This window comes from Globicephala melas, chromosome 20 (assembly GCF_963455315.2).
Source record: "Globicephala melas chromosome 20, mGloMel1.2, whole genome shotgun sequence".
Taxonomy (NCBI): Eukaryota; Metazoa; Chordata; class Mammalia; order Artiodactyla; family Delphinidae; genus Globicephala; species Globicephala melas.
Window position 1 is genome coordinate 12,293,811 of NC_083333.1, and position 27,396 is coordinate 12,321,206.

Consider the following 27,396-nt stretch of genomic DNA (forward strand, 5'->3'; position numbering starts at 1 on the left):
TTCAGCGTCAGGACCTCTCTGCTCCACTGCCACCTCTGTCTCCGACTCTGGCACTCCGACTCTGGCACCCTCCCAGCCTCTTCCCCAGTGATATCCTGTCTGGTATCCGTGGGGTGGCGGAGCTCAGGAGCTCAAACACAGCCATTCTAGCTGGTAATTCCTATGCATCTTTCCATCTCCCTGATTCTGCTAAGCTGAGAGGTGTTTCCTCCTTAATGCAGCACATCATCCATACTTGCTTTATGGCCTTAACTCATTGCTGTAATTGTTTAACTATTTTCCCCACTTGACTGTGAGTACCTAGAAGCTTTATTCTATTCTTTGTATTTGGTGCCTAGAACAGTGCTTATTGTTAAATAAGAACTTGATAAATTTTTGTGGATCTACTAATAAAAGCCTCTGCTCTCCCTAATTTAGTCAACCAACCAATCAATCCATGTCTTAATAGGCAGTGGAGTGCACAGAATTCATGCAACAACGTGTCAGGCACTGTTCTAGGCTTTGGGGATACAGCAGTGAACAAAGCAGATAAAAATCCCTGCTCCCATGGAGGTTACATTCTAGAACATGGAGACTGACAGTAAAAAAAAAAAAAAAAAAAAAAAAGGTAAAATGTGTAGAATGTTAGTAATAGGTGCTATGGAATGCAGGGGGCGGTGTGGTGTGTCCCTTTTGTATAAAGAAGGCCTTACTGAAAAGGTGACTTTATATTAAAGAATTGAAAGAGATGAAGGATTCATATGATGGGGATCAAAGAGAAAGAATGGACAGGTGAAACAACAAACACAAAGGCCCAGCGGTGGAAAGAAATGCAAGAAGTCAGTGAGGCTGGAGGGAAGGAGGGGAAATTAAAGACATAAAGTAAAAGAGAGGCATTTAACGCCATTGTACACTTATAGGAGCTTCAAACTGTTTTTGGAGCAAGATAGAATAAACATTGACTATAATATAGTAAGTATAAACACTTTAGACAATAAGAATGCTCTAGTCATAACGGGAGAATAAAGACTTTAATTCTACAAGTTATGGTATCCCCTAATTCAACTTCATTCAATGCAAGCTCTCTATTCCTTATTGCATGAACTAGTTATGCACTGTGGTGCTAAGTTATTTATAAGACAAATCTTTGTTTGCAGTTATTTCCCATTATTACATCAGAGATGTGTTCCTTCCCTTTTCACCAAAACAACAGCAATGAGAGATTCCCCCAGAGAAGCTGAAACCTCTCTCCTACTCCCCTCCAGCCACACTGGCTCCCTAATTAGAACACCAGTCAGAGCCTAGTCAAAATCCCAAACCTAATCATTCCTTTTGCATTCAATATTTCTTAACTCTGGAAGAGCCCCCCCCCCGCCACCGTTTTGTTTTGTTTTGTTTTGTTTGAATTTTATTTACTTTTTAAAACAGCAGGTTCTTATTCGTTATCCATTTTATACATATTAGTGTATATATGTCAATCCCAATCTCCCAATTCATCACACCACCACCACCACCCGCCCCCGCCACTTTCCCCCCTTGGTGTCCGTACGTTTTTTATCCACATCGTGTCTCAATTTCTGCCCTGCAAACCAGTTCATCTGTACCATTTTTCTAGGTTCCATATATATGCTTTAATATACGATATTTGTTTTCCTCTTTCTGACTTACTTCACTCTGTATGACAGTCTCTAGATCTATCCACGTTTCTACAAATGACTCAATTTCGTTCCTTTTTATGGCTGAGTAGTATTCCATTGTATATATGTACCACATCTTCTTTATCCATTTGTCTGTCAATGGGCATTTAGGTTGCTTCCATGTCCTGGCTATTGTAAATAGTGCTGCAGTGAACATTGGGGTGCATGTGTCTTTTTGAATTATGGTTTTCTCTGGGTATATGCCCAGTAGTGGGATTGCTGGGTCATATGGTAATTCTATTTTTAGTTTTTTAAGGAACCTTCATACTGTTCTCCATAGTGGCTGTATCAATTAACATTCCCACCAACAGTGCAAGAGGGTTCCCTTTTCTCCACACCCTCTCCAGCATTTGTTGTTTGTAGATTTTCTGATGATGCCCATTCTAACTGGTGTGAGGTGATACCTCACTGTAGTTTCGATTTGCAGTTCTCTAATAATTAGTGATGTTGAGCAGCTTTTCATGTGCTTCTTGGCCATTCATATGTCTTCTTTGGAGAAATGTCTGTTTAGGTCTTCTGCCCATTTTTGGATGGGGTTGTTTGTTTTTTTAATATTGAGCTGCATGAACTGTTTATATATTTTGGAGATTAATCGTTTGTCCATTGATTCGTTTGCAAATATTTTCTCCCATTCTGAGGGTTGTCTTTTCGTCTTTGTAGTTTCCTTTGCTTTGTAAAGGCCTTTAAGTTTCATTAGGTCCCATTTGTTTACTTTTGTTTTTATTTCCATTACTCTAGGAGGTGGATCAAAAAAGATCTTGCTGTGATTTATGTCAAAGAGTGTTCTTTCTATGTTTTCCTCTAAGAGTTTTATAGTGCCCGGTCTTACATTTAGGTCTCTAATCCATTTTGAGTTTATTTTTGTGTATGGTGTTAGGGTGTGTTCTAATTTCATTCTTTTACATGTAGCTGTCCAGTTTTCCCAGCACCACTTATTGAAGAGACTGTCTTTTCTCCATTGTATATCCTTGCCTCCTTTGTCATAGATTAGTTGACCATAGGTGGGTGGGTTTATCTCTGGGCTTTCTATCCTGTTCCATTGATCTATATTTCTGTTTTTGTGCCACTACCATATTTTCTTGATTACTGTAGCTTTGTAGTATAGTTTGAAGTCAGGGAGTCTGTTTCCTCCAGCTCTGGTTTTTCCCTCAAGACTGCTTTGGCTATTCAGGGTCTTTTGTGTCTCCATACAAATTTTAAGATTTTTTGTTCTAGTTCTGTAAAAAATGTCATTGGTAATTTGATAGGGATTGCATTGAATCTGTAGATTGCTTTGAGTAGTATAGTCATTTTCACAATATTGATTCTTCCAATCCAAGAACATGGTATATCTCTCCATCTGTTTGTATCATCTTTAATTTCTTTCATCATTGTCTTATAGTTTTCTGCATACAGGTCTTTTGTCTCCCTAGGTAGGTTTTTTTTGTTGTTGTTGTTTTTTAAATAGATTTATTTATTTATTTACTTTTGGCTGCATTGGGTCTTCGTTGCTGCCCGTGCGCTTTCTCTAGTTGCAGCGAGCGGGGGCTGCTCTTCGTTGCAGTGCACGGGCTTCTCATTGCGGTGGCCTCTCTTGTTGCAGAGCATGGGCACGGGCTTTAGTAGTTGTGGCACGTGGGCTCAGTAGTTGTGGCTCATGGGCTCTACAGCGCAGGCTAAGCAGTTGTGGCACACGGGCCTAGTTGCTCCGCAGCATGTGGGATCCTCCCGGACCAGGGCTCCTGCATTGGCAGGCGGATTCTTAACCACCGCGCCACCAGGGAAGCCCCCTAGGTAGGTTTATTCCTAGGTATTTTATTCTTTTTGTGCAGTGGTAAATGGGAGTGTTTCCTTAATTTCTCTTTCAGATTTTTCATCATTAGTGTATATGAATGCAAGAGATTTCTGTGCATTTATTTTGTATCCTGCTACTATACCAAATTCATTGATTAGCTCTAGTTTACCAAGTCCATTAAAGTGTGCCCTATATCCTGGGATTTACCTCTGCTAGTTCATAGGAGGGAGAGTTGAGTTTAGGCTACAGTGATCAGACTGTAAGTTGAACTGGATCCACCAGCACCCTCGTTGGTGTGATTTAAATGTCAGGTTAGCAGCTTAATCTGGTGGCAGCATGCAGGATCAAATGAGAGGGCCACAGGGTCTGTCAAAGAGTGGGGTAAGTATGGAGGATTGGGAGCTGTCTCAGATCCAGTGATTTTGAATAAGCTACACTTGTTCAGGGGGCAGCGGGAGATATAGGACCCAAGTCAGGAGAAGGATCAGGGACAAATTGATGAATCTGGAAGTCACTTTTCTTGTCCCTACATGGTCAAGCCATGACTGTCATGGCACTATGGAAAAATTATTTCAGGTCTCAGTACAATGAGGGTCTTTTACTTTGATATGTCATCTTTCCATAAATTATTGTTTTTTATGTGCGCAGAGAGCATGTCCTAGGGGTCATTAACTTACTGAGCTCACTGGGCAGGATGTGGGTCTCATGCCACCAGGGTTTTATTTTTGGGGGGCATGTCTCATGCTTCTGTTGCATGGTTTGTTGCTAAGCAGGCCTGCTTGGTTTTGTGGTTAAGCAAACCTGTTTTCTTGAGTGATCATTAACTTACAGGGGTCTCCCATACTTTTTTCTTTACTTGCAATCCCCTAGTGGGATTAACTATTTAATTACCTAATTTGTCCCTTAACTCTGTCCCTATCACAATCGTATATGTATATAGTATGAGAGTTTAAAAAAATGTGCCAAAAAACAGTACAAAGCTGCTAAGTGTTTGAGTTACAAAACTAAGAAATGAGAGCATGGCAATGAGCCTCAGCTTCCACATCTGTAAAACAGGGTTTTTGTGAGGATGGGCGAGATCATGTAAAGTACCTTAATGGGTGCTCAATAAATTCTTCCAATCATTATTATTGTCACTGTAACTAGCCAGAATACAGAAGTTAAAAACATATCCCTCCCCAACTTCCCTGGTGGTCCAGTGGTTAAGCCTTAGTGCTTCCAATGCAAGGGTCATGGGTTCGATCCCTGGTCGGGGAGGTTCCACATAGCGATCGGGGTGCGCCCTGCCCCCTGCAAAAAAAAAAAAAAATATATATATATATATATATATATATGCCTCCCACCCTGCTAAGAATTAAATAAATGAATTCATTCAGAAAAGATAAAAGTGAAAGAAAGCCAAGGGAGTAGGGGGAGGGTAAACCGAGTCCTGGACAGGTAAGGTGCTCTCTCCGTCAGAGCTCAAGCTGGCTGCACGGATCTGACTGTATTTTCACAAAAGTTAAAAGACCCCGGCGGGCAGGAGGGGGCGGGGGCGTTCTCATGCTTCGCCTCTTCCTGCGGCGCACGCGGATGACGCAAGTGGGCGCGCCAGGATTCCAGGAGCTCAGGGACTGCGAGAACGGCTGCCACGTGCGTATGGTTACCGCGCGCAAACCCGGATACCCCTATATGTTTCACCCCGTAGCCACCCACCCAAAGCCTGATCCAAGCCGGTGCAGGATCCCCACCAGGCCGAGCTGCGCCCAGCGGGCGCCTGGGTGCCCGCGTTAGTGCAGGTGTCCATTCGCGTTTGTTGGACGCCTGGCAGGGGAGACCCCACGTAAACTCATCCCCTGTATGACCATTCATTCAACCAAGAAAAAATCCGTTGACAGCCTGTTTTATGTCAAGTACCATGCTGGTCTTTGGGGAGACAGCCCTGATGTAGACAATCCTGTCTTTGTGCTCTTGGAGATATTGTTTCACTGGGAATGATAGACGAAAATCAACTGGTATAATAAACAAAATGATTTCGGGTTGTGATAATTCCTGTGAAGGAATTATGGTATGGAGGACAACTGAGGCGCCTAACTTTAAAAAGGGTCATAAGGGGAATTCCCTGGCAGTCTAGTGGTTAGGACTCAGCGCTCTCACTACCGAGGGCCGGGTTCAATCCCTGGTCCGGGAACTAGGATCCCACAAGCCACGAAGTGCGGCAAAAGGAAAAAAATAAAATAAAATAAAGGGGTCATAAGCATTGGGTGGGGGCGCTGAGAATGGGAGGAATCACGATCTGGCAGGAACATTGGTTGCTGAAATGAGACCTGGCCTGGAACTTGTCAGTCTACAAGTTTGAGATTTTTTGGTTTTTAAGCCCCAGATATTGTTCTAAGCCTTGGTAATCCGATGGAGGTAAAATAGCTACAGTTCGTGCCCTCATCGAGATTTTGCTCTAGTGGGGAAGGCAGAGCTAAAAATAAAATGTCAGATAGTGATAAATACCATATAGGAGATTAATATAAGACCATCTCATAATGGCTACTTCAGAGCAGTTGGTCAAGGAACGCCTTTTCAAGGAGGTGAATTTTACCTGAAATTTAAATAACAAGAAAGCTAGCCATGCAAATAGCAGGGTGAGAAAAATGCCTTTCGGAACTGAGCTTGGCAAGTTAGAAAACAGTAATAGAAAAGAAGCCAGTGTGATTGGTGCACTGTAGGCGAGAAGGAGAGTGGTGTGAGATAGGGTTGGAGAGGTAGGCAATGGCCAGACAACATAAAGCAGGGTACTGAGTTGGAATGTTATACCGTGTGTGATGAGAAGCCATGATCTCATTTATGCTAACTTGTGGCGAGTGGATTGTGGTTTGGGGCAGCGGTAGGATCAGGGGTCCTGGTCAGGAGGGCTACTGGTGCATTAGTCCAAGTGAGTCCTGGTACTGACTTGAACTGGAGTGACGGTAGCAAAGAGGAAAGGACGTGGACAGATTTGGGATATGTTTGGAAATGGATTCGCTGGCAGATTGGGTATAGAGAGGGCTCAGGGAAAGAAAAATTAAGATCGACTCCTGTGTTTTTGACTTGAGCAACAGATTGGATGATGGTGGTGTTAACCGAGATGGGGAAAATGGGGGAAACCACAGGTCTGGAGAAACGATAAATCAAAATTTCTGTTTTGGCCAGAACAGGCTATCTGTGTTTATGAGACATCTATATGGCAGTGTCACCTAAGCATTTGAATGTACTAGTTTGGAGTTTCAGGGAGAGTCAGAGTTGGATAAAGTTATGGAATGTTGGCAGATAGTAACTCGAATCATGTGAAATGGCCATTTTGAGTCAAAAATGGTTGAATGCTGGCGGTGTCATTGGTTCAGTCTCATAGATTGTATTTAAAGCCACAGGTCCGGATGAAGTCTCTTAGGAAGAACATTTAGAGGGAAGAGAAGAAAGGGCACAGTCTTGGGCACCCACCATTTAGAGGTGGAGCAGAAGAGTCGGAGCCAGCACAGGTGACCGAGAAGGAGCAACCAGAAGGGAGAGGAATATCAGGAGAGCGGTGTCGAGAAGCCAAGAGAGGAGGGTGTTTCAGGAAGTAGAGAATGAATAAGTCAAATGCTGCTGAGAGGTCGAATAAGGTAAGAAGTTAAGTGACCTCTAGATTGGCAACGTTGCAGTCTTTGGTGACCTTGACAGAATAGTCAAAGTCAGCCTTGAGTAAGTTAGATTTGAGATGCCTATGAGTTGTCCAAGTGAAGAAGCGAAGCAATGAGCTTCCTTTCGTCCCACTTCCTTGGGAAGAGGGCGTGTACACCTGGGAGACGTGTGTGTGTGTGTGTGTGTGTGTGTGTGTGTGTGAGAGAGAGAGAGAGAGAGAGAGAGAGAGAGAGAGAGAGAGAGGGCGGGGTTGGGGGGGAGAGAAGGAGAGGGAGGGAGGGAGGGAGAGAGAGAGAGAGATCAGAGCTGAATGAATGGTGCAGATCAGAAGCCCTCAGCTCTGCTAGGAGGGAGGTGGCCCTGAGCACTGGCGCAGTGATGAAGGCCTCCCAGAGTTGGTGAGACCTGTACTCACTTTGACAAATGGGAAAGCTTTGGACAGGATAGGGATAGGCATAGGCATTCTAGGATGGGGCAAAGGAATGGCGAGGAGGCTAGGCAGGGTTTAGTGAGTAAAGCCAGGGTCCTATCGAGAAGCAGTGGGATCAGAAGTTGAAAAGTAGTTGGGGAATAGATGTGGAGAGCCTTTGACTGTCAGGCTAAAGGCTTTGGATTTACCTTGAGCAGGGAGATAATATTTTGAAACAGTGAAGTAGAGGAACTATCATTTGACTTCACTGGCCAGCCCCATCCAGCTCATCCTTCAGGTTCACGCTTAGATGCCATTTCCCTTAGGAAGGCTTTCCCACTCCTAAAGTGCTAGGTTGGTACCCACAGTCCTGTGGCCTTGACCACACTGGACGGGAAATGTCTGGATACATTTATGCCTCAGTGCCCCCACTGCTTTCCCCCACCACATCCCTAATGCTTCCACAGCCTCAGCTGTCCTTGAAACTTGAAATCAGTTCAACAGATAGGCTCTAGTGAATGTTATTTTTTCTAACTCTTCTCGCCAGCAAAGGACACCTACAGAGATGTCCTCAGTCCTTCACTTCTATGTCCGTCCCTCTGGCCACGAGAGGGCAGCCTCTGAATATACTCAAAGGAAGCTGCAAGGGGAACTGCCAGAGCTGCAGGGTGTCAAGACCGAGCTGTGCTACAATGTGAACTGGACAGGTTGGGCCACTTACTGGATTCTTCGGGAGAGGTGCCAAGTGCCAGGGGCAGTGTCTCAAGGTGTCCTTGCCCTGTCTCCCTGCAGCTGAGTCCTCCCCGAGCGCCGAGGAGATGAAGAAGCTGACGTGGCTGTTTGGCTGCCCCTTGTTACTGGACGATGTCGCTCAGGAGTCCTGGCTCCTTCCCGGCCCCACTGACCTGCTGCTGGAGGTCGGGCCCAGGCACGTGTCTCAGCCTCGGGTAGCTCGTTCCACGGTCCAGAGCCCGTCAGCCTTTCCAGACACACTGCCACCCCTTCCACTTTCATTCCTCTTCCTCCTCTTGCGGTCCTTGGGAGACTAGTTTTCCCTTCATCCTACTCCCCGCCTAGAAAGCTGGGCACATGCTTTCCCCATGTGGGAAGATACCTTTGAAGACTGAGCCAGCTGCCAGGCATGTTCTGGAAATATGACACGTTGTATCCTGAGAAGTTGAAATTGAAGCATTTTGTTGCTACAGAACAGTTACGGTTTGATTTGAATGACCTTTGAAAGCAGGTTTCTTGGTGCCCAGGTCTGAGGCTGGAGGCCAGCGGTGTGGGCAGGTGCGGGGGGGTGGTAAGTAGAGGTGGGAGATTGCCTGGACAGCAGTGGGCAGGATCCACCTTCTCAGCTGGGGCTCTAACCATCTGGTCCTAACCAATCCACAGGCTGAACTTCTCCACGCCAACATCCAGCAACATCGTGTCAGTGTGCCAGGCTGCGGGGCTGGGGGCCGTGGACCGCGTGGAGCCGACCCGGCGCTACCTGCTCTCGGTGAGCTCGTAGGCAGTCAGGTGGGCATCAGGAGGAGGAAGCGGAAGAGATTTTGGGTCCTAAACTCTAAGGAAACGCTGGGAAGCAGGGAGAGGAGTTCCTGCGTTGACGCCTGCCCTGTTTGCAGGTTGTTCACTGCCTGAGGCCACCTGGTCAAGGAGTGAATAGGACAGAAACCCAGCCTGTGCTCCCTTACTAATCTGTGCGTGCTGACAGGGACTCATGCCTGGAAGGAGCGTCTTTTTCTAATCTGAACAAAGGTGCCAGAGAGGCTAGCAGTGGGCTGGTCCTGTGTGGCTTGGAGGACGAGGGTGGACCATCTTGTCCATTCTTCAACCCTGCACCCCTCGCCTTCTGTGTGTGTCTCCACCCCTAGTTTGCCCACCCGCCTTCGGCTGAGCTAGAGGCCGTCGCCCTGGCTACCCTGCATGACCGGATGACGGAGCAGCACTTCCCCTGTCCCATCCAGAGCTTCTCGCTGGGGTGCACCCCAGCACCCCTTGGCGGCCCAATTGACATACTGGCCGAGGGCCGGTCTGCCCTGGAGAAAGCCAACCAGGAGCTAGGTGCGCAGGGGTCCCTGGAGGAAGGCCCAGGCCAGGCTAGTAGGGGTGCTGAGTCCCACAGTCAACTCTTCTGGTGGTTGTCTCCTAGGTCTGGCCCTAGACTCCTGGGACCTGGATTTCTACACCAAGCGCTTCCAGGAGCTGCAGCGGAACCCCAGCACTGTGGAGGCCTTCGACTTGGCTCAGTCCAATAGGTGGGGAGGAATGGGGACATTCTGATGTCTGAGCCCATGGAGGTTGGAAGGGAAGACCGCAGGGACTCTGCATGGCTCTCTCTTGGCCTAGGGGCCTCCCTGAGTCTGTCTGAGTACCTGGGTTCCCCATTCATCCCGTAGTCTGCATTCACATCTTGGTTTTATCTTCACGCTGGATCTGGACCATCCACAATGACAGACTGTTGGAAGCTTATGACTTCTGGAATCTGTTTTGACCTGTGGCCGTAACTCTGCCGTTTATGCTGATGAGAAGACATGGCAAGGCCTGAGAAATGACCCATGTTTCCACCCTGCCTTTCCCTCCCCACGTCACCCCCTGCAGTGAGCACAGCCGACACTGGTTCTTCAAGGGGCGACTCCACGTGGATGGGCAGGAGCTGGCACACTCGCTGTTTGAGTCCATCATGAGCACCCAGGCATCTTCGCACCCCAACAATGTCCTCAAGTTCTGTGACAACAGCAGGTGGGCTGTGCCCTCAGCTGGGGTGACCTCAGACCCAGGGAATGGGAGGCCCCAGGCTCTGGTGGGGTAAGTGCAGATGCCAGGAAGGAAGTGAGACTCAGAACGATGTGTCCACAGTGCAATCCAGGGGAAGGAAGTCCAATTCCTGCGTCCCGAGGACCCCTCACGGCCAAGCTGCTTCCGGCAACGTCAGGGGCTGAGACATGTCGTCTTCACGGCAGAGACCCACAACTTCCCCACGGGTGAGATGAGTCCCCAGGAGGGATAGGCAGGGTCAGAGTATAGGGTAGGGCAAAGGCCCCAGGCCCACCTGGGGACCAGCAGGTTGGCTGCATGTCCTTATTTTCAGTGGGGTGGTCAGAGGTGGAGTTTGCCTTTTCAGTACCCATACCCTCCCTCTCTCTGCACAGGAGTAGCCCCCTTCAGCGGTGCGACCACTGGCACAGGGGGCCGGATCCGAGATGTCCAGTGCACAGGCCGCGGGGCCCACGTGGTGGCTGGCACTGCTGGCTATTGCTTTGGAAACCTGCACATCCCAGGTCCCGTCTCTTTCCTCTCTACCCATCTCCCCTTCCAGACCCCTTGTCCTGGCAGGCACTGGACACTTATCTCTCAGGTCAAAGGGTCATCATGGGTACCTTTTCTTGGGAGGGAGGGCTCTAGAATAGCTGGCCTTTCGCCAACCATGGTTGTGAGGACAGTAGGCCAAGGAAGACCCAGATCTGGCTTTGCAGAACCACAATTTTCTTTATAAACCAGTATCTACTTAGCCAAAAACAATTGTGGTACTGGGTTGGACTTACGGCCCTCAACTGCCCCCCAAAATCCAATTGTTTTGTTTTGTTTTGTTTTGATGTGGACTATTTTTAAAGTCTCTGTTGAATTTGTTTATTGCTTCTGCTTTTATGCTTTGGTTTTCTGACTGCGAGGCACGCGGGATCCTAGCTCCCTGACCAGGGATCGAACCCGCACCCTCCGTCCCCCACCCCCACCCCCCGAACTGGAAGGGGAAGTCTTAACCACTGGACAGCCAGGGAAGTCCCAAAGTCCAGTTTCTTGGAAAGTGTTAAGAACTCTGGTCCCAAGAGTCAGACTCTTCCTGAAGGGCCGTGACTCCTCCATCTTCCGTCTTCACAGTCCACCCATCTTTCTCCTTCCTGCCCAGGTTACAGTATGCCCTGGGAGGATCCAAGCTTCCAGTATCCTGGGAACTTTGCCCGACCCCTGGAGATTGCCATCGAGGCCAGTAATGGGGCTTCTGACTACGGCAACAAGTTTGGAGAACCAGTTCTGGCTGGTGAGGCTTGCGGGGGCGTGGGGGATAACAGTCCCAGAGGCGGGGTGGGGTGAGGTGTGTGACCCAGCGAGCGCTGAGGAGCCTGGCCGACTAGACCCTGTCCCCTGTCCCTGTGCCGTCCACGCTCCAGGCTTTGCCCGTTCCTTGGGCCTCCAGCTCCCAGATGGCCAGCGGCGCGAGTGGATCAAGCCCATCATGTTTAGTGGAGGCATTGGGTGCATGGAAGCTGAGCATGTGAGCAAGGAGCCCCCAGAGCCAGGTAAGAGCCCGCCACCTGTCTACCAGGTCCAGCCAGCTTTCTCCCCAGCACGTGGCAGCCGCAGGAGTGGAATTTACAGGAACTTCAGTGGTTTGTTTTTTATCTCCCAGCTCATGTCTCCTCTCCCCAGTACAGTCTTTCAAGGCAGGGCAGGGCTTTATGCCAGTGGGGCAGGCTCAGTCTGTGTGGCCTGTTTCTTCCCGGGTTGACTTCTGCATGGCAGAGGCCCACCCTGCTAAGTCAAGGCAGCCAGTGTTTATTCAGGGCCTGTTTTTATCTGCAAGCTCAGTTCAATCGGTCGACATTTACTGAGCGCCCATCGGGTGCCGGGCACCATGCTAGGACCTGTGGTGGAATCAAAATAAAGGCCAGGTACCATTTATTGAATGGGTGACCTGTCACATGGCTCAGAATTTAAAATGCAAAGAAAGGTTATACAGTGGAAACTCTCCTTCCCCTGACCTTCAGCCACCCAGTTTCCCTCCCTAGAGATAACCAATGTTAATTGGTTACTTTTGTACCCTACCAGAGGTTTTTCCTGCATACATAAACAGACCCATGTGTATATTTGCCCCCCCTTGTTTAAACAAATAGCATGTGTGCACACCTTTTTTTTCTTTTTGGCCTCGCTGCGCAGCTTATGGGATTTTAGTTCCCTGACCAGGGATCGAACCCGGGGCCCCAGCAGTGAGAGCGCTGAGTCCTAACCACTGGACCGCCAGGGAATTCCCCACCCATTTTTTTAATAACCATTTTATTAAGATGTAATTCATATAACATAAAGTTTACCCTTGTAAAGTGTACAAGTCAGTGGTTTTAGTATATTCACAAAGTTGTGCATCAATCACCACTAATTCCAGAACATTTTCATCATCCCAGAAAGAAACCCTGCACCCATGAGCAGTCACTCCCCATGCCCCCTTCCTCGGCCTCTGGAAACCAATAATCTACTTTCTGTCTCGATGAATTTCCCTGTTATAAATGTTGTGTTTGGCTTCTTTCACTTTGCGTGATGTCTTAAATGTTCATCCATGTTATAGTATGTATCAGTACTTCGTTCCTTTTTATGGCTGAATAATATTCCATCGTGTTGCTATATCATTTTGTCTCTCCATTAATCGGCTGGTAGACATTTGGGTTGTTTCTGCTTTTTGGCTATTATGAACCATGCTGCTATAAACATTTTTTAAATTTATTTATTTATTTATTTTTGCCTGCACTGGGTCTTCGTTGCTGCGCACGGGCTTTCTCTAGTTGTGGCGAGCGGGGGCTACTCTTCGTTGTGGTGCGTGGGCTTCTCATCGCAGTGGCTTCTCTTTTTGCGGAGCACGGGCTCTAAGCGCATGGGCTTCAGTAGTTGTGGCTCGCTGGCTCTAGAGCCCAGGCTCAGTAGTTGCGGTGCACGGGCTTGGTTGCTCCGAGGCATGTGGGATCTTCCCGGACCAGGGCTCCTGCATTGGCAGGCGGATTCTTAACCACTGAGCCACCAGGGAAGCCCTGCTATAAACATTTGTGTACAAGTTTTCCTATGTACTTATGTTCTGAATTCTTTTGGGTAGGTAACTAGGAGTGGACTTGCTAGGTCACTTGATAACTGTACTTAGTCTTTGAAGCAGCTGCACCATTTTACATTCCCCTCAGCAGTGTGTGAAGGTTCCGATTTCTCCAGATCCTTGCCAACTCTTATCTGTCTCTCTGATTATAGCCATCATAGTGGATGTGAAGTAGTATCTTATGGTGGTTTGGGTTTGCATTTCCCTAATGACTCAGGATGTTAAGCATCTTTTCCTGTTTCTTGGCTATCTGTATACCTTCCTTGGAGAAATATCTATTCATGTCCTTGGCCAATTTTAAGTTGGTTTTTCTTTTTTTTTTTTTGGAGTTTAAGTTAGAGTTCTTTGCATATTCTGGGTACTAGCCCCTTACCTGATAGGTAAATGATTTGCAAATATTTTCTTCCATTCTGTGAGTTGTCTTTTTACTTTCTTCATGGTGTCCCCTGAAGCACAAATGTTTTTGATTTTGGTAAAGTATAATTTATCTGTATATTTTTTCTTTGTGGCTTCTGGCTTATAGTGTCACGACTAAGAAACCACTGCCTAAGCCAAGGTCACCAAGAGTGACTCATATATTCTCTGGTAATACTTTTATAGCTTTTAGCTTTCACGTTTAGGTCTCTGATACATTTTGAATTTTTTGTATATGGTATGAAGTAGGGATCCAACTTCCTTCTTTCACATGTGGATATCCAGTTGTTCTAACAAAATCCTTTTTGAAAAAAACTGTTCTTACCCCCATTGAATTGTCTTGGGACTCTTGCCAAAAATCAGTTGGCTATAAATGTTTGGGCTCATTTATGGACTCACAGTTCTATTCCAATGACCTATCTATCTACCTGTCTCCTTCTGCTAGTAACACACTGTCTTGATTACTGTAGCTTTGCAGTACGTTTAAAAGCAGAAAGTATGAGTCCTTCAATTTTGTTCTTCTTTTTCAAGATTGTTTTGGCTTTGTTCTAGGTCCCTTGAATTTCCATATAAATTTTAGGATCAGCCGGTCAGTTTCTTTGAAAAAGGTGGCTGATTGTGTTGACTCTGCAGTTCGCTTTGGGGAGTATTGCCATTGTAACAATATGAAGTCTTCCGATCTATAAGCATGAGATCTCTTTCAATTTATTTAGGCCTCCTAAGATATTTCATAATTTTCAGTGTGTAAGTCTTAAGTATTTTATTCTTGTTGATGCTGTTCTAAGTGGGTAGGCATACTTCTGCACCTTTCACTGCTGAGGGCTTGGATTCAATCTCTGGCTGGGGAACTAAGATCCTGCAAGCCGCGCAGCATAGCCAAAAAAAAAAATTCTCTGTTTCGGTGGCTTAGTTTTTCATTATATGGCTTATACCATAATTTATTTAACCAGTTCTCTGTTGTTAGCATTTAGATTATTTCTTGTCTTTGGTAATACAAATAATGCTGCAGTATTTAATTTTGTACGTAGGTGATTTGTACCTGTGCGAATAAATCTGGAGGGTCAATTCCTCAAAGTGTATTTACCCAATCAAAGAATTTTGATTGCTCTCCTCTAATACCAGCTTCCCTTTATCCTCACACTGCTTCGTTCTCACACGTCTGGTCACTTCCCGGGTGTTCTGATTCTGCCCTCCTTCCTCGCAGGCATGGATGTTGTGAAGGTTGGGGGTCCTGTCTACAGGATTGGAGTCGGGGGCGGAGCTGCTTCGTCCGTGCAGGCAAGTGCAAATAGCTCAGGTGCCAACTCCATGACATCTCTGGGCCCCATGCATAGGTGGGGTGTGAGCTCCCAGCCCCCCTGAGCTGAGATGTGCCATCTGTCCTCCCAGGTGCAGGGAGACAACGCCAGCGACCTGGACTTCGGGGCTGTGCAGCGGGGAGACCCGGAGATGGAACAGAAGATGAACCGTGTGATCCGGGCTTGCGTGGAGGCCCCCAGAGGAAACCCCATCTGCAGCCTTCATGACCAGGGTGCCGGTGGCAATGGTGAGAGGAGGGGTTGGGACGGAGGACCAGGCCTACCTGGTCTCCTGCCAGGTTCAGTTTGGGGAGAGGTATCGCGGATCTGCAACCAACCAGCTAGCTCTGGGCCCCACTCTGCACCCACTACACGTTCTGGACGGACTCAGGGTTAGTTGCTGGAGAGGGTGCAGTAGCGGTTCAAACAGGGATGCACAGAATTAGGGGCTCCTTTGGAGGCTGGGAACGGCCTTTTGTTTGCCCGGTACTGACCAGGGCCAGATGAGAGCCTCTCCCGGAAACCCTCTCACCAGGCAACGTCCTGAAGGAGCTGAGTGACCCAGCTGGAGCCGTCATTTATACCAGCCGCTTCCAGGTGGGTCTCCTCCCTGAAGTCTGATTGTCTCCCTGCCCCTGTCAGTCCCAGCCGGCCCCACCCATCTGTCCCCCACTCCCAGCAAGAACATGAGACTGGGAGCACCCGCTGACCCTTCCCTTTCGTCCTCCCCCATGGATGTGCAGCTCGGGGACCCGACCCTGAACGCCCTGGAAATCTGGGGGGCTGAGTACCAGGAGTCAAATGCACTTCTGCTGAGGCCCCCCGACCGGGACTTCCTGAGTCGTGTCAGTGCCCGGGAACGCTGCCCAGTTTGCTTTGTGGGCACCATCACGGGAGACAGGAGGGTGAGTTGGCTCAGGGAGTCGGTAACAGATGCTGTGCGTGGGCTTGCCCAGGAGGGAGGGTGTCTCAGGAAAGAGACGAGAGCATGGGCGCCGTGGGGACCAGGGTGGGGCCGGGGGGCTCAACAGGAGAAGCCAAGTGGGGTGGACAGAGCACCTCTGCCCGGCTTTCCAGAAGTGTTTATTCCCTGCTGGTGGTCACAGTCTCGTTCTCTCTGGGCGGTGTCCCTGTGGTCTACAGATAGTGCTGGTGGACGATCGGGAGTGTCCTATGGGAAGAGATGGCCAGGGGGATGCCCCCCCAACACCTCCCCCGACGCCTGTGGACCTGGATCTGGACTGGGTGCTGGGCAAGATGCCCCGGAAGGTATGTGGGGGGCGGGAGGTTTCTCCTTCTCTGGCCCAGCCCTTCAGACCATCATCTGCCCTACACGTGCTTTGTCACCTGTGTGCCCAGCACCTCCCCAGGCGCTCACACCACTGTTGCCACCTGTGTTGCAGGAGTTCTTCCTCCAGAGGAGTCTCCCCATGCTGCGGCCCCTGGCCTTGCCCCCAGGGCTGAGCGTGCGCCAGGCCCTGGCATGGGTCCTCAGGCTGCCTGCGGTGGCCAGCAAGCGCTACCTCACCAGCAAGGTCTGCCCCGCACCCTTGCTCCGCCCTCTCAGCCCTCTGCGCCCTTCCCTCTGCTCGCCCAGCCCAGGGGATGGCTGTGGGAGCCCACCGGGCCCGAGGGGGACGTGGCAGGGGCAGGGCAGCTACCCCGATGGCCTAAGCCCCTGCTGTCCACCCTGAGCCTTGTTGTGTCCAGGGTGAGCCAGGCCTCCTTCCACCCCCTTGTCCCTGTCCCTTGGCCTCTTGCTAACTCCACCTGGTTCCGCAGGTGGACCGCTCCGTGGGCGGCCTGGTGGCACAGCAGCAGTGTGTGGGACCCCTGCAGACCCCTCTGGCAGATGTGGCGGTGGTGGCACTGAGTCACCAGGAGCTCGTAGGGGCTGCCACAGCCCTGGGAGAGCAGCCCGTCAAGAGCCTGCTAGACCCCAAGGTTGCTGCCCGACTGGCTGTGGCTGAAGCCCTCACCAACCTGGTGTTTGCTCTGGTCACCGACCTCCGGGTGAGTCCCCTGCAGCTTCTGTCCTGGAGCCCCCGGCCTCTGGGACGCAGATGCGACCACCGCCTGCTCACCCCTCTGCCCGCAGCCTCTCCACACCGCCCTCCCTCCCTAACGCGAGTCTCTGCCGCTTCCCAGGACGTGAAATGCAGCGGGAACTGGATGTGGGCGGCCAAGCTCCCGGGGGAGGGTGCGGCTCTGGCCGACGCCTGTGGGGCTGTGGCAGCCGTGATGGCGGCCCTGGGTGTGGCAGTGGATGGTGGCAAGGACTCCCTCAGCATGGCTGCCCGGGTTGGCGCTGAGACCGTGCGGGCTCCTGGTGAGCTCTGGGCGCCCGAGGGCGAGGGGCGGGTCTGTGGGTCGGGCTGCGCCTCACTCTCCACTCCTTGCTCTGCAGGGTCGCTGGTCATCTCAGCCTATGCTGTCTGTCCAGACATTACAGCCACTGTGACCCCAGACCTCAAGTGTCCCGGAGGGAGAGGTACGGGTTCTTCCCTCTCCTCGGTGCACTGTGGATTCACAGCCTGGTCCTTTGTTTGGGGTCTGCTTCGTGAGTGCTGGGCCCCCTCGTTCAGCACTGGGGCATGGTGCCTTCTGGGGCTGGTGGTCTGGGTGCCTCACCACGTCCTGGGAACTTCAGTGAGCACGGCGGGAGGGCTTCTCCTGAGCCAGCCATCTCCCCTCACCACGCCCCTGTCTCCCCAGGCCACCTGCTCTACGTGCCTCTGAGTCCTGGGCGCCATCGGCTCGGGGGCACAGCTCTGGCCCAGTGCTTCTCCCAGCTCGGCGAGCAGCCTCCCGATCTGGACCTTCCCGAGAACTTGGTGCGAGCCTTCGGCATCACCCAGGGGCTGCTGAAAGGTGAGTGAGGCCCTGGAGGAGACGGTGCCTGTGGCTGACACGGGGCAGGCACTGGCCAGCTGAGCACGTGCTGGGGGGCGAAGAGGGGTCTGACGCCCTTCTCTCTGGTTCTCTGAGCGAGCCCACACTCTCGCCCCCGTCTTCTCCCAACTGCCCAGAAGGGGGGCGGGGCTGCCAGGTTTGGGTCCCAAGGCTGCCAAGCATTTTATTCCTTCCTCCAGACCGCCTCCTCTGCTCAGGCCACGATGTCAGTGACGGAGGTCTCATCACCTGCCTGCTAGAGATGGCCTTTGCTGGGAATTGTGGGATAGAGGTGGCCGTCCCTGCCCCTGGGGTCAATGGTGAGGAGCCTGAGGTCTAGGTTCCAGCCTGGGCTGCCTGCCCCATCCTGTGGACCGTCCCCATGTCCTATTAAAGAGTAGAGTGTCCCCAACTCCTTTTCCCCTGAGTCCCTTGCTATCTTTTCTGACCACTGAGTCAGGTGGCACCTCTGAAACCTCCTGCAGACCCTGAGGCCACATCCTTGGTCCTGCTTTCCCAGGCCTCACCCCATCCCTGACCCCTGCCTTTGTTCCTTTAGCCATAGCCCCCTGACTCCACCTCTGAGTCCCTGGCAATACCCTAGTCACCTTGACCCCTCTGTTACTCTCCCAGCGCTGCCTGTACTGTTCGCTGAGGAGCCAGGCTTGGTGCTGGAGGTGCAAGAGCCAGACCTGGCCCAAGTACTGACACGTTACCGGGAGGCTGGCCTCCACTGCCTGGAGCTGGGCCGCACGGGCAGCGCCGGGCCCCATGCCACGGTGAGGAAGTGAGGAATGGCAGGCCTGCAGAGGGAAGGTCGTGGTTTGCCTCTGCCAGCCTTGGAGGGGGCCCAACGTGGACATCTTTGCTCTCAGCCCCTGAAAGATCTGCCCCCGTCTCTAGGTCCGGGTATCAGTGAATGGGGCTGTCGTTCTGGAGGAGCCCGTTGGGCAGCTACGAGCCCTCTGGGAGGAGACCAGTTTCCAGCTGGATCGGCTGCAGGCAGAGCCCCACTGTGTGGCCCAGGAAGAAGGAGGGCTGAGGGAGCGGACGGGGCCCACCTACTGCCTGCCCCCCACCTTCCCCACAGCTTCCGTGCCTCATGAGCCTGGTGAGGAAACGTGTAGTGGCTTGGCTGCCTGGGCACTTTGGGGAGGAGCCCAAGGCTTGGATGCGGGGCCTGCCCTGGACAAGGTGTCTGGGGCGCTGGGGTGCGGAAGTAACCCTCTGGCACAAGGACACTCCTCCCCCCAGGTGGCCCCGCCCCCCGCGTTGCCATCTTTCGAGAAGAAGGCAGTAACGGAGACCGGGAGATGGCCGATGCCTTCCACTTGGCTGGGTTTGAGGTGAGCAGCTTGCCCGGCAGAGCCGGGGCTGGGCTTTGGGCCATGGGCCCTCTGACACTTGCCCTCCCCCTCCTGCCAGGTGTGGGACGTGACCATGCAGGACCTCTGCTCTGGAGCAGTCAGGCTGGACACGTTCCAAGGCATGGCCTTCGTGGGCGGCTTCAGCTACGCGGACGTCCTGGGCTCTGCCAAAGGTGGGTGTGCGGCCCTGCCCACTCGCTCCCCGCACGTTCCTGAAGAGCTGCCTTAGCCCCCTTCTACCTTGACTGAGAACTGGCCTCTCGCCTCCATAAGGCTGGCTGGGGGAGCGTGAGCGCATTCATTCTGGGCCAGCCGCCAGCAGGCCTGCAGGTAGCCTTTTTTTTAATTAATTAATTCATTCATTCATTGACTGCATTGAGTCTTCGTTGCTGCACGCGGGCTTTCTCTAGTTGAAGCGAACGGGGGCTACTCTTCATTGCATTGCGCAGGCTTCTCGTGGTGGCTTCTCTTGTTGCGGAGCACGGGCTCTAGGCACGCGGGCTTCAGTAGTTGTGGCACACGGGCTCAGTATTTGTGGCTCGCGGGCTCTAGAGCGCAGGGTCAGTAGTTGTGGCGCACGGGCTTAGTTGTTCCGTGGCATGTGGGATCGTCCCGGACCAGGGCTCGAACCCGTGTCCCCTGCATTGGCAGGCGGATTCTTAACCACTACACCACCAGGGAAGCCCTCTGCAGGTAGCTTGTGAGGCAGGTGGGCTGGGTGGCACTGTGCCAAGCCCGGGGGCATGTGCCCTGTCAGAAGCAGCAGCTGCTACTCAGCTCCAGCAGGCTGTCCTGTCGGAAAGCAGGCTCGGCACAGCCAGATCTTTCTGTTTCTCAAGATAAGCCAGAAATCCTGATTAAATGTTAGGCAACTGAATAAAAAATTTTGAAAATGCTCTGTTGCCTAAGCAGAAAACTCGTCATGGGCCGTCTCAGGCCCAGGAGTTGGCAACATGTTTCAATCAGTTAAACCTGCTTTTTTTCCCCGGCGTTTGCCCTGAGCTCTGCAAAGGGGGGAGGTCCTGAGCGAGTGTAATGGGGCACGCTGGGATGGAAAGGCGACAGTCCCCCCTCATTCCGGTGCTCACCCCAGCCTCCTGTTCCCGCCTAGGGTGGGCAGCCGCTGTGACCTTTAACCCCCAGGCCGGGGCTGAGCTGAGGCGCTTCCGGCAACGGCCAGACACCTTCAGCCTGGGCGTGTGTAACGGCTGCCAGCTGCTGGCCCTGCTGGGCTGGGTGGGAGGCAGTCCTGGTGACGAGGCGGCAGAGATGGGCCACGAGTCCTGGCCGGCCCGGCCTGGCCTCCTGCTGCGCCACAACCAGTCTGGGCGTTTCGAGTCGCGCTGGGCCAGCGTGCGAGTGGGGCCCGGGCCGGCCCTGATGCTGCGAGGGATGGAGGGTGCCGTGCTGCCCGTGTGGAGCGCCCATGGGGAAGGTCAGGCTCCGGGGAGTCGGGGAGGGCCTGAGGGCAAGGGTGGGGGAGGACGCCAGGGAGCTCTGCTCTCACGTCCCTCCTTCCCTCGTCCCTCCTTCTGCCCCAGGTTACATGGCATTTTCTTCCCCGGAACTCCAAGCCCAGATTGAGGCCAGGGGCTTGGCTCCGCTGCGCTGGGCAGACGATGACGGCAACCCCACGGAACAGTACCCCCTGAATCCCAACGGGTCCCCAGGGGGCATGGCTGGCATCTGCTCCCCCGATGGCCGCCACCTGGCTCTCATGCCTCACCCTGAGCGGTCTGTGAGGCCTTGGCAGTGGGCGTGGCGACCCCCTCCGTTTGACACTATGACCACCTCCCCCTGGCTCCAGCTCTTCATCAATGCCCGAAACTGGACCCGGGAAGGAGGCTGCTGAGCAGGCCGGGGAGACTCCCCTGGGCCCCGTGGTTTTCACCCACGGTGTCTTTAGAAGTACCTCATATTATTTCTGTGTGTCTTGGACAGACAAGGACCAAAATGCCCAAAACAACCTTGGCTAATTTTATGAATCTGTCTATGCCTTACGCTGTTGGATCTGTTTTCAGTTCTGTTCTAACACGTTTTGTCCTGTGTGGGCCTGGGAAGCAACACGCGGTTCAGAGAAGCTTCCTGCGGTGGGAGGTTAGGATGCATGGGGGGGGGGTTCCACTGCCCCGCTTCGCTGCACCACATCACTTATGTCACTTACCTGAGCTCGGAGGGATGTCCTATGCCCCCCTTCCTCGTCGGGGTTTAAGGGGATGGGGGCGGACAAAAGCAAGCAACTCAGGACCTCAGCGTGCTCATCTGGAAAACAGCAGAAGCCTTCTGGATTCTTCTTTCTATTTTTATTTTATTTTTTAAACTTTAGATAGAGAATTTTAATTAAATTGGCATAGTTAAGACCAAAAAGATAAAATGGACATTGTCAGTGTATCTTCAGCCCTTGCTTTAACAGGCAAATGAACACAACTTGAAACACACGTGAATTTTGCTTGTCTGTGAGACAGTGAAGGGAGCTTCTCAGTATTTAAATATATTAATATAACCAGTTATAGAAATCTAAATCTAAAACCAATCTCCTATAGGGTTTGAGAAGGCATTCACCATATCCCTGAAAAGTTTAACATTCCTTATTCAAGTTTAATCATCTCTTTAGAAGGGGAAAACAGTGATAGTACTTGTTGAACCAGAATTACTATCAAAATTCAAAAAGCTGACCATATTCATTTAGCCACAAGCCAATCTTATTCAAATCAGGACAGAAAGACTACATCATCCGTTCATGATCTGAATTCTGCTATATGAGATCAATTTAAATGTGGTACACATAAAAAGTCATGAGACATTTGTTTCATAATAAATAAGGCAGTGGCCAACTATTACTCATTAGTAGCTTTTTTGAGATAAGCTATCAAGTCTGCCCTTTGCGGTACGCGGGCCTCTCACTGTTGTGGCCTCTCCCGCTGCAGAGCACAGGCTCCGGACGCGCAGGCTCAGCGGCCATGGCTCATGGGCCCAGCCGCTCTGTGGCATGTGGGATCTTCCCGGACCAGGGCACGAACCCGTGTCCCCTGCATCGGCAGGCGGACTCTCAACCACTGCGCCACCAGGGAAGCCCTTGATTCTTCTTTTTAAATGCAGCGCTGTGCTAAGTGTAAGCAGTTGTTGGCAGCTTCTGTGACAGTGTCTCCAGCTGAGTCATAGGACTGCCCTGGTGCTGGCCTCTGAACTCAATATTCCTGATCTTTGCTTCTCCTAGTTTAGCAGCTCCCTTCCTTATCCCTAGCACTGAGCCTTTAGTATGCATTTATTCTTTCATTCATTCATTCCATTAATTTTCGATGGTTTGCTACAGTGCCAAGCACTGTCGCTGCCACCAGGGAGTTTATGGTCTAATAGGCTTTAAAATAATATCTGTGGGACTCCCTGGTGGCGCAGTGGTTAAGAATCTGCCTGCCAATGCAGGGGACACGGGTTCGAGCCCTAGTCTGGGAAGATCCCATATGCCGTGGAGCAACTAAGCCCGTGTGCCACTACTGAGCCTGTGCTCTAGAGCCCACAAGCCACAACTACTGAGCCTGTGTGCCACAACTACTGAAGCCCACGCGCCTAGAGCCCGTGCTCCGCAACGAAGACCCAACACAGCCAAAAATAAATAAATAAATTTTAAAAATCCGCCTGCCAACGCAGAGGACACGGGTTTGAGCCCTGGTCCAGGAAGATCCCACATGCCGTGGAGCAACTAAGCCCATGCGCCACAACTACTGAGGCTGTGCTCTAGAGCCCGTGCGCCACAACTACTGAGCCCATGAGCCGCAACTACTGAAGCCCACGTGCCTAGAGCCTGTGCTCCGCAACGAGAAGCCACCGCAATGAGAAGTCCACACACCACAACGAAGAGTAGCCCCTGCTCTCCACAACTAGAGAAAGCCTGTGTGCAACAACGAAGACCCAACGCAACGCAGCCATAAATAAATAATAAAAAATAAAATAATACCTGTATGTGATGTGTGTGTGTATATATATATATATATATATATATATATATATATACACACACACACAACAGAATAGTATTCAGCCACAAGAAAGAAGGAAATCCTGCTGTGTGCGACAACATGGATGGACCTTGAAGGCATTATGCTCAGTGAAGTAAGTCAGACAGAGATAGACAAGTACTATGTGATCTCACTTATATGTAGAATCTAAAAAAAGCTGAACTCAGAAACAGAGACTAGAATGGCGGATGGGGGAAAGGGGGATGTTGGTCAAAGGGTACGAACTTCCAGATATTAGATGAACAGGCTCTGGGGATCTGAGGTACAGCATGGTGATTATAGCTAATGATACTGTATCATATACTTGAAAGTTGCTACCAGAGTAGATCTGAAATGTTCTTACCAGGAAAAAGAAGTAGGAATGATGCGATGTGATGCAGGTGTAAGGTGTGATGCAGGTGTACGGTATGGTGGTAATCACTTGCTAGTGTATCAGATCAACACTTTGTACACCTTAAACTCACATAATGTTATATGTCAACTATATCTCAATAAAGCTGAAAAGAAATAGTATCTGTATATGGCACCTGCCATGAACCAAGCGTATGCTAGGATTTTATATGTAAATAAATTATTTTTCATAAGAGTTCAGCAAAGTACTTGATAGCCCCCCTCCCTTTTTAAAACAAAGGAAGAATTAAGGTTAAATAAACTGCAGCATTTGCTTCCTACTGCCCTGCAATCACATTTCCGGAGGCAGCATCGTCAGGACTTCTTGCTGACAGCTGTCCTTGCTCCCTTTGCTCACAGGAGTGTGTGTAAAGGCCACTTCCTTGTGACCGCTGTGACTGTCCTGTCGTACAGCTCAAGTCAGTTTGCCCCCTGAATAGCTCAACATCTTGGTTAAAGAAACTTCCCTGAGAATGGAGACTGGACTCTCAGATCCCTGAGGGCGGGCTGAGCGGTGCACTCCTAGTAGAGTAGCCTAAGGAGAGACTGATGAAACAGCGTTGAATCACGGCTATGGAGAAAATAACTGTTTCAGGTCTTTTTCTCATTGCTTTGCAAACTGACCTACCCTGAGCAGTCTGCGGGAGTAGGGGTCACTTTGGCATTTCAGTATTCCTCCCTGATGCTAGGAAGCCGTGTGTGTGTGTGTGTGTGTGTGTGTGTACATAAAATATAGGTAATCTCAAATGCACAATTTTGAGGGCTGATACCAAGTCTTGGATGTCAGGTTTACAAGCGCTTGACGCAAAAGTAGAAGGATGGTATGTGAGGTACCCTGCTGATTGGCTGTGATAGGTAATTCATGCATTTTGGAGTTGGAGTGGTTTCTGGTTTAGATTACCCTGGCCAAGCAAGACCCACCCTCGGACACTACCAAAACCAAGTCAGCTCAGCTTCTGTTTTTATCCAGAAGCCTCACAACCCTGTCCTTGCTGGTCCCAACCCAGCTTCTATCTCCCCACCTCTCCCAAAGGCCGTCTAGCAAACTACCGGCTAGCTCTTTTCTGCCTCTCTTTGCCTTCCTGGGAAACCAACTGCTCTGAAAGCCACTCCACAGCCCCTCCATGTGGTGGCGTTTATTCTCAAACCTCATCTCACCTTCCTCCGGCCAGGGAGTTGGGGTTTGGGTCCTCTCTGTACCACTCCCAGATTATTCTCCACCCCCTTCGAAGAAAATCTTGCCCATTTTAGGTTCATACCATTCTATATCACCTTCACCCCCTACTTTGTGTTCTGCTGACTTCCCCATCACTCCCTGTGGAAGGGGATGCCAGCTGTTCCCTGATATCTGATTCCCCTTTCTAGAAATAGGACCCTCCAGTATTTTAGCAGGGGTTGTGGCTGCCCAAAATAAAGATGACATCTCCCAGTGTCCCTTACAGCTGTGACTAAATTCTGTTTTGTTTTTGGCCATGCCACGTGGCATGTGAGATCTTAGTTCCCTGACCAGGGATTGAACCCGTGACCCCTGCAGTAGAAGCATGGAGTCCTAACCACTGGACCACCAGGGAATTCCCTGTGACTAAATTCTGATTGGTAGGAGAGAAAATGATGTATACAACTTCTACGTGTTCTTAAAGGAAGGGGTGCAACCTGAACGTTTTTCCAATGACTTCCTCCATTCTACCTCGGCCATGGAATTTTGTCATCACCCAGATGTGCTTCATTTCCACACTCACTCAAGCACCCTACCTCTGACCATAACCTCCCTTCCTTCCATCATGCATTTTCCTCTTCAGTACTTGGATCTCAAAGTCATCAGGACCTCCAGCTCAATCACATCTTTCCCCCATCCATTTCTTCTCTCTTTTTCCCTCCTTATCCAACTTCCAGTAACAGCTTTTCCAGTGCCCTTCAACTTGACCCAGTATCTTTTCATCATTCCCATTTGACAAAATCCCAACCCATCAGCTTTCCCAGAGAAAGCCAGACAACAGGGCAGATTGTCCCATTGGAAATTCAGCATTACCCACCTATGGGGGAAACGGGGAATCAGAATGAGAAACAGAGACCAAAGGTAATAAGAGAGGGCACCCAAGTGGAGCAATGATAATAATGTACCGTGAACAGAAGGAGTATGGTGACCTCAGCTCACTACACCCGAGGTCTGAAACAAGACCATTAACAATAATGTCCAAACCTAAGTCTTGTCTTTTTTTGGGTCTCATCAGTCAACAGCTCTCTGACCAAATTCTTCGTTAGATACTGGAGGCTCCTACGGTAGCATCACACACCTCCTTTTCTAGCCCAAGTCACTGTTGTAATTTCTTTTTCAGCATTGCAATCTTTTGTTGTTGTTGTTTTGTTCTGGGTTTTTTTTTTTTTTTACCACTGCAATCTTACATTGAACGATGTGTTTCTTTGCTCAACGAGTCGTCTCCTCAGTAGAGTGTAAACTCCATGAGAGCAGGAACTCCATTTCTGCCCTCCACTGTATCCTACCACCTAGCATGGTGCCTGTTACCTACAAGGTGCTCAATAAATATATGTTGAACAAATGAATACATGTGAATGTTAAAGTTAGTAAAGGTTGATCCACATTTCCTTCCTTAATAGAAGAGTGAACTTAGTGAGTTGGGCTTATGGGTGGCTTTGCTTTGCAAGTCCTCAAGCATTTTCCTTTTTGACTTCATTCCTCCAGTCATTCCAAGTTGCAAGCTCTTGTCCTCATGTCAAATGAAGGACAGTGTATGCATGTGTGGGGGCGGGGGGGGGGCGGCGTGGAGAGACAGGGAGAACCAGTAAGTCTTGTCTCTGTCTTAACACCTGCCTGGCAGCCAACAGGGCCTTCAATTTCACAGAAAAAGACACGGCACTGAACTGAGCATGCGTTCATCCCTTTCAGCCTGATATGTGCTGGAAGGAGGGCTCCAGGAGGGCCGGGCACAGAGTGGGGGACGTGTGTGCAGGGGTCCGCATGGGACCCCTGGAGAAGGCCGCTTTCTCCAGAGAGGCTCCCAGCCTCTCTAACAGGCCAGCACACCCCTGGGCGTCCCTCCAAATAGCACCTGGGACACCCTGCCCAAACCCAGGTGTGGACAACAGGGGTAGAAAGGAAAAAAGGAGGTGGACGCCAGACAGTTGTGAGCCTGTGGGAGGAGGGTGTCCCCCAAAGCAGCTGAGCCTTCAGAGGCCCCGGGGTCCCACAAGCTGTATTTATTTCCCCAGTACCTTCTGCATTCAAGACCCTGGGGCAGAAATCAAAGAAATCCTCAGCCTGTCATTAGACATTTGGGAGCAGCAAACAGCCAGATGGTGGAGCCTCGGGCACGGCTGCGGTGGGGCCTGGGTTAGAGACCTCTCTTGGGCTTCAGGAAAGACCTTCCCTATGTGAGCAGTCCACTAGGAGTGCCAGCGACTGGGGGCCGTTTTCCCTCAGGACGGGTGGCCTTGTGCAGCTTCCTCTGTCTGCTCAGGCTAGAGGAGAAGCCCTTGGCTAGAGAATGGGACAAAGGGTGTGAAACAGGGAGCCCCGCCCCATCTGTCACTCAGGTAAGAAAACTGTCAAGGGCCTCCTCCCTGGGCAGGTGCACACACAGTGGGAGAGGGCCGTGAAGCAGACAATTTCAATGAAACATGTTTGAGAGGAAGCTCAGGGTACAGGTGGGAGCTC

General features: G+C 50.8%; 1 protein-coding gene across 6 annotated transcripts; it reads left to right on the forward strand.

Annotated features, from left to right (window-relative positions):
• Positions 1-15: 15 nt before the first annotated feature.
• PFAS (phosphoribosylformylglycinamidine synthase) lies at positions 16-26,221 on the forward strand. 6 transcript variants are annotated; one of them, XM_060291289.1, is made up of 28 exons: positions 16-153; positions 8,040-8,199; positions 8,285-8,420; positions 8,888-8,993; positions 9,370-9,559; positions 9,648-9,753; positions 10,097-10,237; positions 10,355-10,479; positions 10,648-10,776; positions 11,403-11,534; positions 11,665-11,793; positions 14,965-15,038; positions 15,150-15,306; positions 15,594-15,655; positions 15,802-15,963; positions 16,202-16,327; positions 16,462-16,593; positions 16,841-17,071; positions 17,207-17,387; positions 17,466-17,549; positions 17,774-17,929; positions 18,151-18,270; positions 18,584-18,729; positions 18,854-19,061; positions 19,205-19,296; positions 19,376-19,490; positions 20,429-20,752; positions 20,859-26,221. In XM_060291289.1, exons 2-28 carry the CDS (start codon positions 8,058-8,060, stop codon positions 21,167-21,169), a joined length of 4,017 nt encoding a protein of 1,338 aa, XP_060147272.1. In that variant the 5' UTR covers positions 16-153; positions 8,040-8,057; the 3' UTR covers positions 21,170-26,221. The 6 variants fall into 6 exon arrangements, with proteins under 6 accessions (XP_060147272.1, XP_030717329.1, XP_030717330.1 ...); XM_030861469.2 differs by lacking the exon at positions 16-153 and adding an exon at positions 4,996-7,064; XM_030861470.2 differs by lacking the exon at positions 16-153 and adding an exon at positions 5,047-5,082.
• The last annotated feature ends 1,175 nt before the right edge of the window (positions 26,222-27,396 follow it).